Source organism: Somniosus microcephalus, chromosome 32 (assembly GCF_052327205.1).
Source record: "Somniosus microcephalus isolate GS21.2 chromosome 32, FLI_Smic_1.0, whole genome shotgun sequence".
NCBI lineage: Eukaryota > Metazoa > Chordata > Chondrichthyes > Squaliformes > Somniosidae > Somniosus > Somniosus microcephalus.
Window position 1 is genome coordinate 36,857,536 of NC_141018.1, and position 13,474 is coordinate 36,871,009.

The following is a 13,474-nucleotide window of genomic DNA, read 5'->3' on the forward strand; positions in this document are numbered from 1 at the left end:
GCTAAGTGTTCTGTAAAAGTTTCAGAATAATTTTTAGCACGCAAAACCAATTTCTTGTTTTAAAGGATCTTCATGTCTCAAAAATATTCTCGGGGATGATAGAAATGCAGAGTGAAGAGCCATTGTTCCAATTGTTAGAGTTTCTGATTATTTTTGTTTTATCTACAGGCTTTTGGGAATGCAAAGACAGCTCACAATAACAACTCCAGCCGTTTTGGTAAATTCATTCAAGTGAACTACCAGGAGACTGGCACTGTCCGAGGGTGAGTAATGTGTGAATCAGTGACCAGAGTACTGCTTTTAAAAATTAGGAGTAACACACGCACTCATTTCCAGGCTTAGAGATCAATTTTGTGACCAAGAGATCATCCAGGCAAACGTACCTCAGGGATCTGCCAAAGCAACTCCTTTGTCCAGCCAATAGGAAGTGCTGTAGGTAGGCTCAGAATGACTTTCCCCTCTGATTTTTCTCTCCTGCCCTTGGGAATTTTTTAACCTCAGCTCACTACTTTTACAGATGGTATGGAAGTAAACAGAAGCTCATTATTTGGAGGGCCCTGGGGTGCAAAGCTAAGACTTCTCAATGTTTGGTGCATTGGAGCGGATGTTGCTGAGCCACCATGCTACCTCTGTAAAGTACATTATTTTAGATCACAGATGTGGGGTACAGATAGTTGAATAATGTTGTTCAATGGTGTTACATAGGATATACGGCACAGAAACAGGCCATTTGGCCCAACCAGTCCATGCCGACGCTTATGCTCCACTTGAGCCTCCTCCCGTCTTTACTCATCTAAATCTATCAGCGTAACCCTCTATTCCCTTCTCCCTCATATGCTTGTCTAACCTCCCCTTAAATGCATCTATACTATTCGCTTCAACCACTCCCTGTGGTAGCGAGTTCCACATTCTCACCACTCTCTGGGTAAAGAAGTTTCATCTGAATTCCTGATTTGATTTCTTGTATCATGTATTCTACAGGCAGGAACTGTTACTGATATTCTTCAACACAAACTCTTAAAATGAGCTAATTATTGCATTGGAAACTGTATTTTAAAGATTTCTCACTGCTTGGTGACTTATTAGTATGTGAATATTAATTTTATATTTGAGCTCTCCCAGCAGTTCAATTAGTAAATATACTGAGCCATGGAAAGCAAAAGATGCAGGTTCCATTCCTGCTCTGTGTTGACTTAATTGATCTTAGCTGAGATAGCAATGAAGTGCTACAGCGTGGCCCTAGATTGGGAGGGCGATAAAATCAGTCATGATTGCTCCTTTCGATTGCAATCCAGTGTCCCATACTAGTAATAATGTTTGCATATGTGGTGAGAGAAGGGTGGGATTGGTCATGACAGATGCACTGTATTGTAAAACCGCCTGCTGGCCTTCACTTGGATGATGTATCCGAAGGATGCCAATGGTGTGGATATGTCTTGTGTGCTTTCTTGAATTGGAGGAGATTGTGATTCTTGTGCAATGTCGAGTATAAAAGTTCTTTGGCACTGTTCCAGTAACTTTCCTGCTGGTTGACCATATTCTAAGGTATGTCGAGGATAAACTATACACAGAATTGGGAAGACTATATTCAACGATTTACATTTATATAGCGTGCCTCACATGCAGGAAGACATCTGAGCTTTACAGTAAGGAGGAAAAGGATACAGTGGACACGGAGCATGGGGAAACTGGAGGAAGGGAAGGCAGGCCTTGAGATGATTGTCAGGGTTTTGGAATGGAATGGGAAAGATGGGGTGGAAGCAGGCAATCTTGCAGAGGTGGGAAAAAACAATTTTGGTAACAGAGCGGATGTGGGAAAGGGGCTGAGCTTGGGGTTGACGGCACGCCAATATTATGCAGCACTTCAGTCAGCTAGCTGTGGCAGTCGTTCAAATTGAGATTAGAGACAGCAGAAGAGGGTGACCTCAGTTTTGCTGATTTTCAGCTAGAGCAAGTTTTGGCTCATTTCGATCTTGATATCAGACAGGCAATTACAGAGTGTGGCAACAAACTTTTGGATAGTGGACTAGGCTGCGAGTTAGAGCTGGGTATCATCCGCATATATGTAGAAGCTGACTGCACTTCTGTCATAATGTGCACTTCTGTCATAATGTCACCAAGTGGTAGCACGTAGGTAGTGAAGAGGAGGTGGGGGCAAGGATCAAACCCTGGGAAACACTACAGGTGACAGTGCAAGCAGAGGAAGAACAACCCTTAGCAGCAGTGCAGTGTCTACATTGAACCAGGCAAGAGTGAAAGTACGTCGGTAGTTTGGAGCTGGGATGGGAAGGCATCAAGGGAACAGATAGAAACATAGGAAGATGGGAACAAGATTATGCCATTCAGCCCAATAGCCTGTTCTTCATTGAGTTAGATTGTGGCTGATCTGAATCTCAACTCCATTTACTCGCTTTTGTTCCATATCCCTCGACACCCTTACCTAACAAAAATCTATCGATTTCAGTCTTGAACTTTTCAATTGACCCAGCAACCACAGCCTTCTGCGGGGGGTTGGGGGGGGGGGCGGAGTTCCATATTTCTACTACCCTGTGTGAAAGACTGCTTCCTAATTTTTCTTCTAAATGTCCACCTTTAATATTAAGATTATACCCCCTTGATTAGATCGCCTCTCAACTGTCTAAACTAGAGGGGGGAAAACATTTAGGGAACCTGTTCTCATAACTTAACCCTTTAAGGCTTGGTATAATTCTAGTGAACCTGCCGTGGCCTGTTCTGACGAAGGGTCATCGACCTGAAACGTTAACTCTGTTTCTCTCTCTACAGATGCTGCCTGACCTGCTGGGTATTTCCAGCATTTTCTGTTTTTATTAACCATAGCTAATGGTGGGCAGCCAGACCAGATGCAACCACGTTTGAGCTTATGGACAAATTGTCTTCTTTCATCAGTAATTTATCACACTTCGCAAAGCTCGACCACAAGAACAGTGAAGTTCCAATTATTTTAAAACCATATTTTGCAGTTTAAGTATAGGTAGACGTGTTGACATTTTAAATCCCATCTTGATGTTTCAGTCTAAACTCAACTTTGAAAAGATTGCAGTTCACCCTCTTGAGATTTTGCCCATACAAATCTGTTGGCGATCTGTGAAGCTGTTCTTGGGTTGATTACCCTTTTGTTGCTATTCAGACAGGAGGTGATAACACCATTAATTTTCTCTTTTTTTTGTCAGACTAAATGCAATTTTGAAAGGAAAGGCGTATGCCCTCAATCAAGCAGGTTCATAACATTTGGTGAACATCTGTAAAATTAAGTCATTCTCCAGTTATTGTATCCATCTGTTCTTTTAGTACTGAGACAGACAGACATGGCAACCACGATAATCCCCTTCCCAATGGGAATTTTTTTCTCAAAAGTGCGATAGTTATTCAAACATGGAAAGAAGGGTGCGAAAAGCCCATCTGTGTTCACCTTATTGATTCGATGCTGTCACCTCCTGCGGCACCATTGCTGATCATTAGTGATGCTAACACCTGGGCTTGGTGAAAAAAAGAGGGAAAAACAGTCACACGTTTTATGCCTACCAAATTCAGTCGAATCACACGGTTGAGTTGACTCTTAAAGGCAATTTAATTTTAACTATTAGTTGACTGGGCTTAATTTCTGATTCCCAAAGCTGTTCCTCCATACAATGATGTTCAGTAGCTTCTTTAATGAGAGAAGGGTGACCTCAAGGTACAGCATCTCGAGGCCATATTCTGCAGCGTGGGAAGACATTCTGTGACAAGTTTGTTCAGGATTTTGAGAACATCACAGTTTCAGTAATAAATATTCTTAAAATATTGTATAAAAGCAATGGTAAACTGTCTTTTATTTACAAAATATGCTTTCAATCTATTAAACAATTTATTGTGCTTGGCCTCTGTCACTCAACACCTAAATATCTCACTCTATTTTTTCCCCCTAGCCAAGTGAGACAGCTAAGTGTTAAGCGGCAACTAAGTGTTAAGTAGCAGATAGCCAATATTTACTATTCCAAATCCGATTGGTGTCAATTGACACCAAAATTCTAATTTCCATTAATTTGCAGCTAATTAATCACCATGAATTTCATATCTTGCACACTTGACTTGCTAAACATTTCAGAGTTTCTGCAAAACCAGTTGATTTAAAGAGTGAGGTTACATCGAATGTCCAGCACAGAAACTGGCCATTCGGCCCAACAAGTCTGTGCTGGTGTTTATGCTCCACACATAGGAACATAGGAAGAGGACGAGGCCATTTAGCCCCTCAAGCCTATTCCACCATTCAGTTGGAGCATGGCCGATCTGTGACCTAACTCTATACCCCCGCCTTTACCACATATCCCTTAATACCTTTGGTTAACAGAAATCTATCAATCTCGGATTTAAAATTAACAATTGACCCAGCATCAGCTGCTGTTTGTGGACGAGAGTTCCAAACTTCTACCACCCTTTGCGTGCAGAAGTGATTCCTAATTTCACTCCTGAAATGCCTGGCTCTATCAGTTCCCCTTAATATCTTGAAAACTTCGATCAAATCACCCCTTAATCTCCTAAATTTCAGGGAATGCAACCCTAGTTTGTGTAATCTCTCCTCGTAATTTAACCCTTGGAGTCCGGGTATCATTCTGGTAAACCTACGCTGCACTCCCTCCAAGGCCAATATATCCTTCCTAAGGTGTGGTGCCCAGAACTGCTCCCAGTGCTCCAGGTGTGGTCTAACCAGGGCTTTGTACAGCTGCAGCATAACTTCTACCCCCTTGTATTCTAGTCCTCTAGCTATAAAGGCCAGCATTCCATTAGCCTTTTTGATTATTTTTTGTACCTTCCCTGACATTTTAATGAACAATGTACAGTACATGGACTCAAGTCTCTTTGGACCTCCACTGTTTTTAGCCTTTCACCATTTAGAAAGTACCCTGTTCAATCCTTTTTAGGTCCAAAGTGGATGACCTCACACTTGTCTATATTCAAATCCATTTGCCACAGTTTTGCTCATTCACTTAATCTATTAATGTCTCTTTGCAATGTTATGCCTTCATCTACACTGCTTACAATGCCACCTATTTTTATGTCTCCTCCAATTCCATATGCTTCATCTCAGCTTTTCAGCATATCTTTCTGTTCCCTTTTCTCTCATGTTACTCGTCTAGTTTCCTTTTCAAAGCATCTAAGCTATTTGCCTCAACCACTTCCTGTGGTAGCGAGTTCACATTCTAACCACTCTCTGAGTAAAGACATTTCTCCTTATTTCCCTATTGGATTTATTAATAACTATCTTGTATTTATGGCCCCTTGTTTTGGATTCTCCCACAAGTGGAAACATTCCACATCGACCCTGTCCAACCCATTCATAATTTTGAATATCTCTATCAGGACATCTCTAAGTCTTCTCATTTCTAAAGGAAAAAGCCCCAACATGTTCGATCTTTCCCGATAGCCACAATCTCTCAGTTCTGGTACCATCCTTGTCAATGATTTTTGTACTTTCTCCAGTGCCTCTGTCTTTTTATAGTATGGAGACCTGTATTTGTTCACCTGTATCCCTAGATCCCGTTGCTCTTCTACCCCATTCAGTTGCTTATTTTCTACGGTGTAGGTGATGTTTCTATTTTTCCTACCACAGTGCATCACCTCACATTTATCCAAGTTAAAGTTCATTTGCCATTTAACTGCCCAGTCTACAAATTTTCTAATGTCTGCTTGTATTATGTTGTATTCTTCCTCCGTGTTGGCTATACCCCCAGTTTGATATCATCTGCAAATTTTGATAGCTACATGTTCCTAAGTCCAAATCATTAATGTAAATTATGACAGCGGTGGTCCCAGCACTGGTCCTTGTGGAACACCGCTTTCTACATTTCTCCAATCTGAATAACTACCCTTTATCCCACTCTCTGCTTTTGATTTCATGAATGTGCATGGGACTGCTGGGTATTACCAGCACTATCTATTTTTATTTTTAATAAATGTAATTAATTAGTTTATGTATTTACAGTGAAAGCATGTTTGTATTTCTGAGAACTTTCCTGATCTAGTCAGTAGCATCATTTTGCTTTTGCAGAGCTTATGTTGAAAAGTACCTTCTGGAGAAATCGAGGCTGGTCTACCAGGAGCATAATGAACGGTAAGAGGCATGCAAAATGTTACAAGAGCCAATTTGACATGTCATGAATATCTCCAGATACAGTACAGGGAAGTGGGGCTCCCCTCCCTGGCACAAACATACAAAGGAATGGCGTTTGTAAATGACTGTGCCAAGGTGGGCTCTGGGATAAACTAGGTCTTGAGAATTAATTTGAAATCAACAATTTAAAAATCAAATTACAAGTTATTTTTTGAAGTGAATCTTAGCATGGAGATAGATGTCATTCTGATTGCAAGTGATGTTTTTGTTACGTTTGTGAGATATGCTGAAACATGATGTCTTTGCTGAGCCTCGATTGCCACGATCCCCTGCTATTCATTGCTTTTAATGGACGAGCAGGATGACGAGAGTTGTGGTTTATGAAGACTTGCTGTGTTTCAACATTAAGCTCCGGACTGATTGTTCACAAAGGTTCCTATGTGAAATGAGTCTCAACCCAATTCTTATAGTACAAAACTGTCCTTAATTTAGCAATTTTGCTCAGTCCACAATGTCGGAAGTGGAAGAATGTCACACTGGTGCAATAGGGGGTACTTTTCAGAGGTTGGGGCAGATGATTATTATAGAGCAGAATAAAAGGAACTTTACTCTGCATCTAACTTGTCATAAATCTGACCTGGGAATGTTTGATAGGACAGTGCAGAGGGACCTTTACTCTGCATTTAACCCTTGCTGTACATAACCTGGGAATGTTTGATAGGACAGTGCAGAGGGACCTTTACTCTGCATTTAACCCTTGCTGTACATAACCTGGGAATGTTTGATAGGACAGTGCAGAGGGACCTTTACTCTGCATTTAACCCTTGCTGTACATAACCTGGGAATGTTTGATGGGACAGTGCAGAGGGACCTTGACTCTGCATTTAACCCTTGCTGTACATAACCTGGAAGTGTTTGCTGGGACAATGTAGAGGGAGCCTTACTGTGTCCCATCAAGCATTTGCAGGTCATGGAACAGTACAAATTAGATACAACATAGAGGAAGCTTCACTCTGTATGCAACTATGGTGCAACTGACATAGAAGTGCTTGAAAGAGGCAATGCAGAGGGAGCTTTACCTTGCGTTGTATGTGATCTGAGGATGTTTGCTGATCTGACCTGTTTGAAATGGGAAATCGTTCTATTTTCCAGCACTAACATCCTTTCATGAGCAAAAAATTCACCCCCAAAATTAAAGGATTTGGGACAAAATTGGTATCTCCACCCAATCAGGCCACATCATGTTATTTTTTTTTTTTTTAAATTCATGTGGGAGTTGTTTCCAGATGAACAGTCGAGGATGAAGCCAGTGGTTTTGTCTCGGAGTAATCCTTTGAACTTTTTCAAGAGTGGGACTTTTAAAGTTTGAAATTAAAAATCATTTGTTCTAAAAGGAATTGCTATTATTAACCTGCTAATGAAGCTGGCAAGACACTGGGGAAAAGTCCTTGAAATTACCACTTCAGTAATTTTTCTGTAGATTGAACTGTAGCAAATTCTACACGTAAAAGGGCGACGCACCAGAGGCCAGACCTAGATACAGAGAAGGAATGTAGCCATGGTCTTGGTTGGGTCCAGTAGTAATTTATGTTTATTTTTTCTGCAAGGAAGTTGGTATGTGGAAGCAAAGATTTAATATTTAATTATCTGAAGTATTATCATGTGTACAAGACCATTTACATTCTGGTGTGAAAAATGGAGTAGAAATGCATCGCTTCAGTTAGAAAGTCAAACCATGGTCTATCACTGTAGCTGGTGTATTGACTAAAATGACTCTTTGCTCCAGTTTACCAAGATGCAATTACCTATTGAAACAGATTCGAATGGTCTGAATGGAAGGGGTACACAGAATCTTAGTTCCTCAGACATCTGAGAGTCAGTTGTCCTTGTGTTCTGTTCTTCCTTTTCTCTGTTTGGAGGGATTCAAAAGGTTGTCCAACAGAGACCACCCCCCCCCCCCCCCCCCCACCCCCCACCCACTTCAAACTAAGGCTGTTACTCTTGCCCAGAATTGAAGATCTGTATCAACACCAATGGCAGCTCTCTCGCTTAGATATATAGAGATTCTCCCTCATTAATTTGATCTGGGAGGATCAGCAGTAAGACAACGAAGTCTGTACCATCGATGATGCTGGTAACTATCAAGGCTGCAACTTTGTTGAATCAGATTCCATTTTATGCAGAATGAGTCATCTCCACATTCAACAACTTAAAGTCTAATTGAGTTAATTTATATCGAGGGAATCTTTCCTATTGGAATGGTACACATGACTTCTGTTTTTGTATTACAGCTTCAGTGTTCTGTTGCAGTCACTTCCTGAGTGTGACATTGTATGGTGCGCCATTTCTGTTTCAGGAACTATCATGTATTCTACTACCTGCTGGCAGGAGCCAGTGAAGAAGAGAAAAAGAGTTTCCATCTGCTGGAGCCTGAGGAATACCATTACTTGAACCAGGTCAGCTCCAGAAGCTATATTCTGTACAAAGAATACTTCATTGCAGATGTTATTTGTGAAAAATAGAACCTACTGCATTTAGAAATTATAGCCAGGAAGGTACTTTTTTCAGTATTATTAAATTGATTGATTGATGACGTGGAACTGTGGCAGGTGACTAGAATAAGGAAGTTTGATAGCATTCATATGGATCTCGGCACTTTAATGGCAGCTGGATGTCAACACACAAAGTAAGGCAATACATATTAAATTATAAAGCATGTACAGTGTGAAGATATGTCCCCTAAGTAAAGGGAACCACAAAACTGCACACAAAATGCCAAATATCGCTTCACTAATAATTAACATAAGCTTGTGATATATTATAAGAGACCCTTGAGATGCATTCCAGTACATATTATGATTTATTCTGCAGAAAGGTCTATTTCTAGAAAGAAAAAATACTAACTACTGTCCCGACAGATGAGGGAGATGTGGAGAGATATAGGATCATTTAATGGGGCGGGAGGGGTGGCGGGGAGAGTCGAATCAGGGATGAATACCATTTATTCATGAAGCTGGAGGATAGTCTGTGGCTAAAGGTGAAAATTGGACTTGAACATCTTCCTTTACAGTTGTAACTAATTGCAGAATTAGCTTGAAAATTCACAATGTAATTGGTTAATTGTTACATGTGCTTTGCAATGCAGATGGAGAGGTCATTACTTCAAGATTATTTTAGATTTTTTTTCAGTACAGCTTTTGATTAAAAGGCTTTGTTGTTGGATGAAGAGAATTGATTCTCGTTGAGAGTAATACAGATTTGCCTTGAGCTTCACTGCTGGATAAGCATCCTGAGCCATCCTTGTGAAGGTTGTTTGAGATGTATGCGCTTCCTAACACCATTTACCTTGCTTTTTCAGATGACAAAGAAACCGCTCAGACAGACTTGGGATGATTATTACTATGATTCAGAGCCGGTTAGTATTTAAGTTTTGTGTTGCAAGTGGTGAGATGCCGATCCACCACTGCACATCCACAAGGAACGCACAGGGATAATTGTCAAAAGGCGCCAGTTTTACAGAAACATTTGGGACTTTAATCCAATCAAAAGGAGCTCAAATTAATCATTCTAGATTATGTATTTGGAAAAAAGTTAAGGTTCAAATATATATTAGCTTGTTAAAGTGATGCATGTAAAATGACCGGTTGAGGTCTCTGAGTATGGTCTGCATTACTGGCTGCAGGAGAAGTTACACAACTTAGACCACTCGATCAGTGCAGTACAGAGAAACAACACTCTGCTTTCCTTGTGGTTGAAAACACGGTGCCAGGTCTGCTTGATCCTTTTTGGTCATTTCTTGTAATAGTGTCCAAATGTTGTACTTGTGCGCTGTGTCAACATCAGTGTTGCGGGTGCTGCATCAGATTTTTTTCTCACTACGCTCAATAAAGTCTCACTTGGGATAGCTGACTTATATGGACTTTTAATTAATACGACAAAGATGGGGTTCAGTGAATGAGTAAAAATGTTAGAATCTTTATCTGTAGTCTTCATTCTTTGAATTGTTCCAGACCAAGGCAGTTCTGCTCCAACCATCAGCACTGTAAGGGTTTTCTCCTTCAATTACACTGAAGTAGATCCAGATAAAAATGGGACTTCTAAAGTATGTAATATCAAGTGATTTTATTAAATATTATTGTAATAAAATGATTCGCACAACAGGCTATCAGAAAAAAGTAGTTAATTGTGGGTCAGTTAATACTTTAAAAAGGGATTGCGGTGGGGAAGAGTCCATACTAGGACAGATTGGATATAGTGTGTGGAAGGAATCAAATCGTCTTTTCCCATTCCAGCCTTGCTTATGATTTGAAATATTCACCAATATGATCTTGAGCAGTTTTACTGATCTTATCTTATTACAGAAATGACCAAACAACAGATGGAGTTTGCTTTCTGCCTGTTGCCTGCTTGTTCAAGTTGCAGCATGAATCTTTAACTCTTGTCAGCCTTGCTTTTTATATATTTGGTGTTTGGCGTGTTTCAGATCAAGTAGTTTGATGCTTCAGCTGCCAGCCTGTACAACACAAGAGCATGCTCATTAACAAGACACCCGTGCCTCTCTTTAATTGAGCCGGGAGTTTATATTCGTCCACTGGGAAAGATTGTGAAATGTTGCTTATGACTTGAGTTATTTGATGACTCCAGTGCAGATCAGTTCACCCACTGGCCTTCATAGTTTTCCCAAATCTTGTTTGATTTTTATGAAAAACAAAAAGCAACAGCTTCTCTGATGGCTTAGTTAGTTAAAGCAGTATTTAGCTGAATCACACTAGATAGAGGTCCCAGGTTCAATCAGCAATCTGTGTTAGCTTCTCTCAGCTAGGGCAGCCGTAGGGGCCCACACTTGGCCTCGACACCTCAGATTAGGAAGGAAAAAATCAGCCATGGTTCCTGCTCCTGATCCCTAATCTGCTTGTACATGTGCATGTCAGGTGGGGACAGGATTGGCTTGGCTGTGATATGGTCAAATAGTCATCCAGCACTCCATATATACGTCCACACAGGAATAATAGGCATTTGGGTGAGTTACCAGAAGATTACTGGCGTTTCCTGTGGAACAATACTCCGGCAAAGTGATCATTGCCATCAGGAGAAGATTTGGGGGGGAGAAGGGAGAAAAAACAGAAAAGACAAGCAAACTGCAAGTGGTTGGCAGTACTACGCTTTGTAATATGTACACCCAAACACTAATACTAAAAATTAGTCACAAGAATGGGTTTAAGCAATAATTGTGCATATCTTTGTATTGTAATCATAACAGCATTTAGCACTCTTGCAACATGCATTTATTTTAATGACCAGGTTCCGTGGGAAACAAATATTCTCTAAACTAATCACAGGTATGTATGTATTCGTATCAACAGATCACCTATTCAGTCACAGAACTTAAAGGCAGCTAAACCAGAGATCTAACAAGTGCCATTGCTGAAAGCTGTAAACAGACCAAATATCTGTATTCTATATTTAAATATCGTAAGGGAAATAGAAGCAACATTTCCACCGTAACAACATTACTTGTCATGTATTTGACTAGTTATAAGTTGCCAAATGTGGGCACTTATGAAGAGCTTTAAAGAGAGTGAGACAGATCAAAAGTAGGCAATTCTGTTCAAATATGGGTGTGTAGGAAAGTAGATTGTCAGCTTGGGTCACTTGTTAAGACCATTCTCTTAGAATCAGAAGATTTGTTTAAGCCCCAGGCCTTGGGCACACGATCTTGGCTGATCTTCTAGTGCAGTACTAAGTGGGAGCTGCATTGTCAGCTGATGTGTTGAATCCAGGTGTTGTCTGTGAATGTTGAAGATCACATGGCACTGTTTGTAGAAGAGTAGGCAGTTCTATCTCCTGGCCAACATTGCTAAAACCTTTTAACTGGTCATTCATCTCATTGCTGCTTGTGGGATCTTGATGTGTGCAGAATGGCTTAAGCATTTGCCTACATAACGAAAGCTACTGCACATCAAAGTAATTAATTGCCTGTGAAGTCGTTTGAGAGGTTTCTGAGACCCATGATAAAGTGCTGCATAAATCCAAGCATTTTCTTCAACTCACCTTGTACAATGAGTGTGACCTCAGGAATAGTGTGATATTATTTTCAGCCATTGCAAGGTCTGCTTTGTGACCCACTGTAATACAGCTACTGTCAGTCTTTTCAGAACTAAAGATGTGAGAATACTGTCACAAATCCTCTTTGTGGACTGTGTTCATTGCTGCAAATCTAGTGATCAGAGCACCTAGCTGTTACATTCCCCCATGCATGTAAATATAAGGCAGGCCCCCATTTCTTGAACCCATTTTTTTCACAAAACAAAACCAAAATGACAATGTTATATAAATGAAACATCACACAAGTTTTTGTGTTGTATCGTAGTGAGACAATTCATAGATCTAACTATCCGAACATATTTGAGACTTAATCATTCATGTGTGTCTGGCAATACTCAATTTAAATGAGATACCATAAGATCACGTAAAATTAAGACGACATATTTGGTCTCATCCTTCCACAATACCAACCCTATCATCTTCCTATTTCATCTTTCATTAAACTCCTCTGAAGTATAGCACCGATGACCGTGCAGCATGAGCTCAGTATTGCAATAGAGTTTCACCCTACATGAGGCACTCAAGTCGTGGTGTGGAGCTTGAACACCTAAGCTGACCCAAAGGCATGAACGCTCCCAGCTGACTGACATCAAGCAGCCATTTTTCATTAGTGAACTGAAAGCTCGGTTTTAGACTACCCCGTTATCAAAAGAGCAACGGATACAAATCAGTATGCCTTTTGGTATTCACTAGATTTACATTGTTGTGGGTTTGTTCTTTGTGGTTTCCCCAGAATTACCCACTCTTACCTTAAGAGTTCCTCCTTGGCACCACATTAAAGGGAATATGTTCAACCACCAGTACACAGGATAATAATATATTATGAGGGCAACCCACACATAACTGCAAAGAATCGACAGCCACTTCAAGCTAAAACAAGACTTACACATAAGCACTTTGAATCTGAAACTGATTTTTTTCACTGGTGACTATTGTGGCAGATATTTCTCAACCTTGATAGTAATTGAAAATAAGTAACAACATTTTAGCAAAACCACTCCCTTCTACTAATTTTTGCCTTTACCGCAAAGTAATCCCAACTCAGTCAAGGCATCCATTCTTGTGTTACCCTGGCTCCTATCCCTGAACTACAGGATAGTTGCTTCTTTAACTATTTGCTTGGCATATGCTATGAGTTTTGCAACCCTTGGCTTTTCTTAACATGTCCTCACTCTGGATTGAGTCTGTAGACCAAATCTTCAGGACAGTACTGAGGGATTGCTGCACTGTTGGAGATGCCTATTTTAGATGAGATGTTAA

At 40.4% G+C, this 13,474-nt stretch overlaps 1 protein-coding gene across 3 annotated transcripts in view; it reads left to right on the forward strand.

The window, feature by feature from the left end:
- Positions 1-13,474, forward strand: part of myo9aa (myosin IXAa) — a 285,301-nt gene that overhangs the window by 138,588 nt on the left and 133,239 nt on the right. For all 3 annotated transcript variants that reach the window (XM_085972436.1, XM_085972435.1, XM_085972437.1), the window contains 4 exons: positions 169-263; positions 6,047-6,109; positions 8,466-8,565; positions 9,468-9,524. In XM_085972436.1, coding sequence (XP_085828562.1) covers positions 169-263; positions 6,047-6,109; positions 8,466-8,565; positions 9,468-9,524 — 315 coding nt within the window. The remainder of the gene's footprint in view (positions 1-168; positions 264-6,046; positions 6,110-8,465; positions 8,566-9,467; positions 9,525-13,474) is intronic.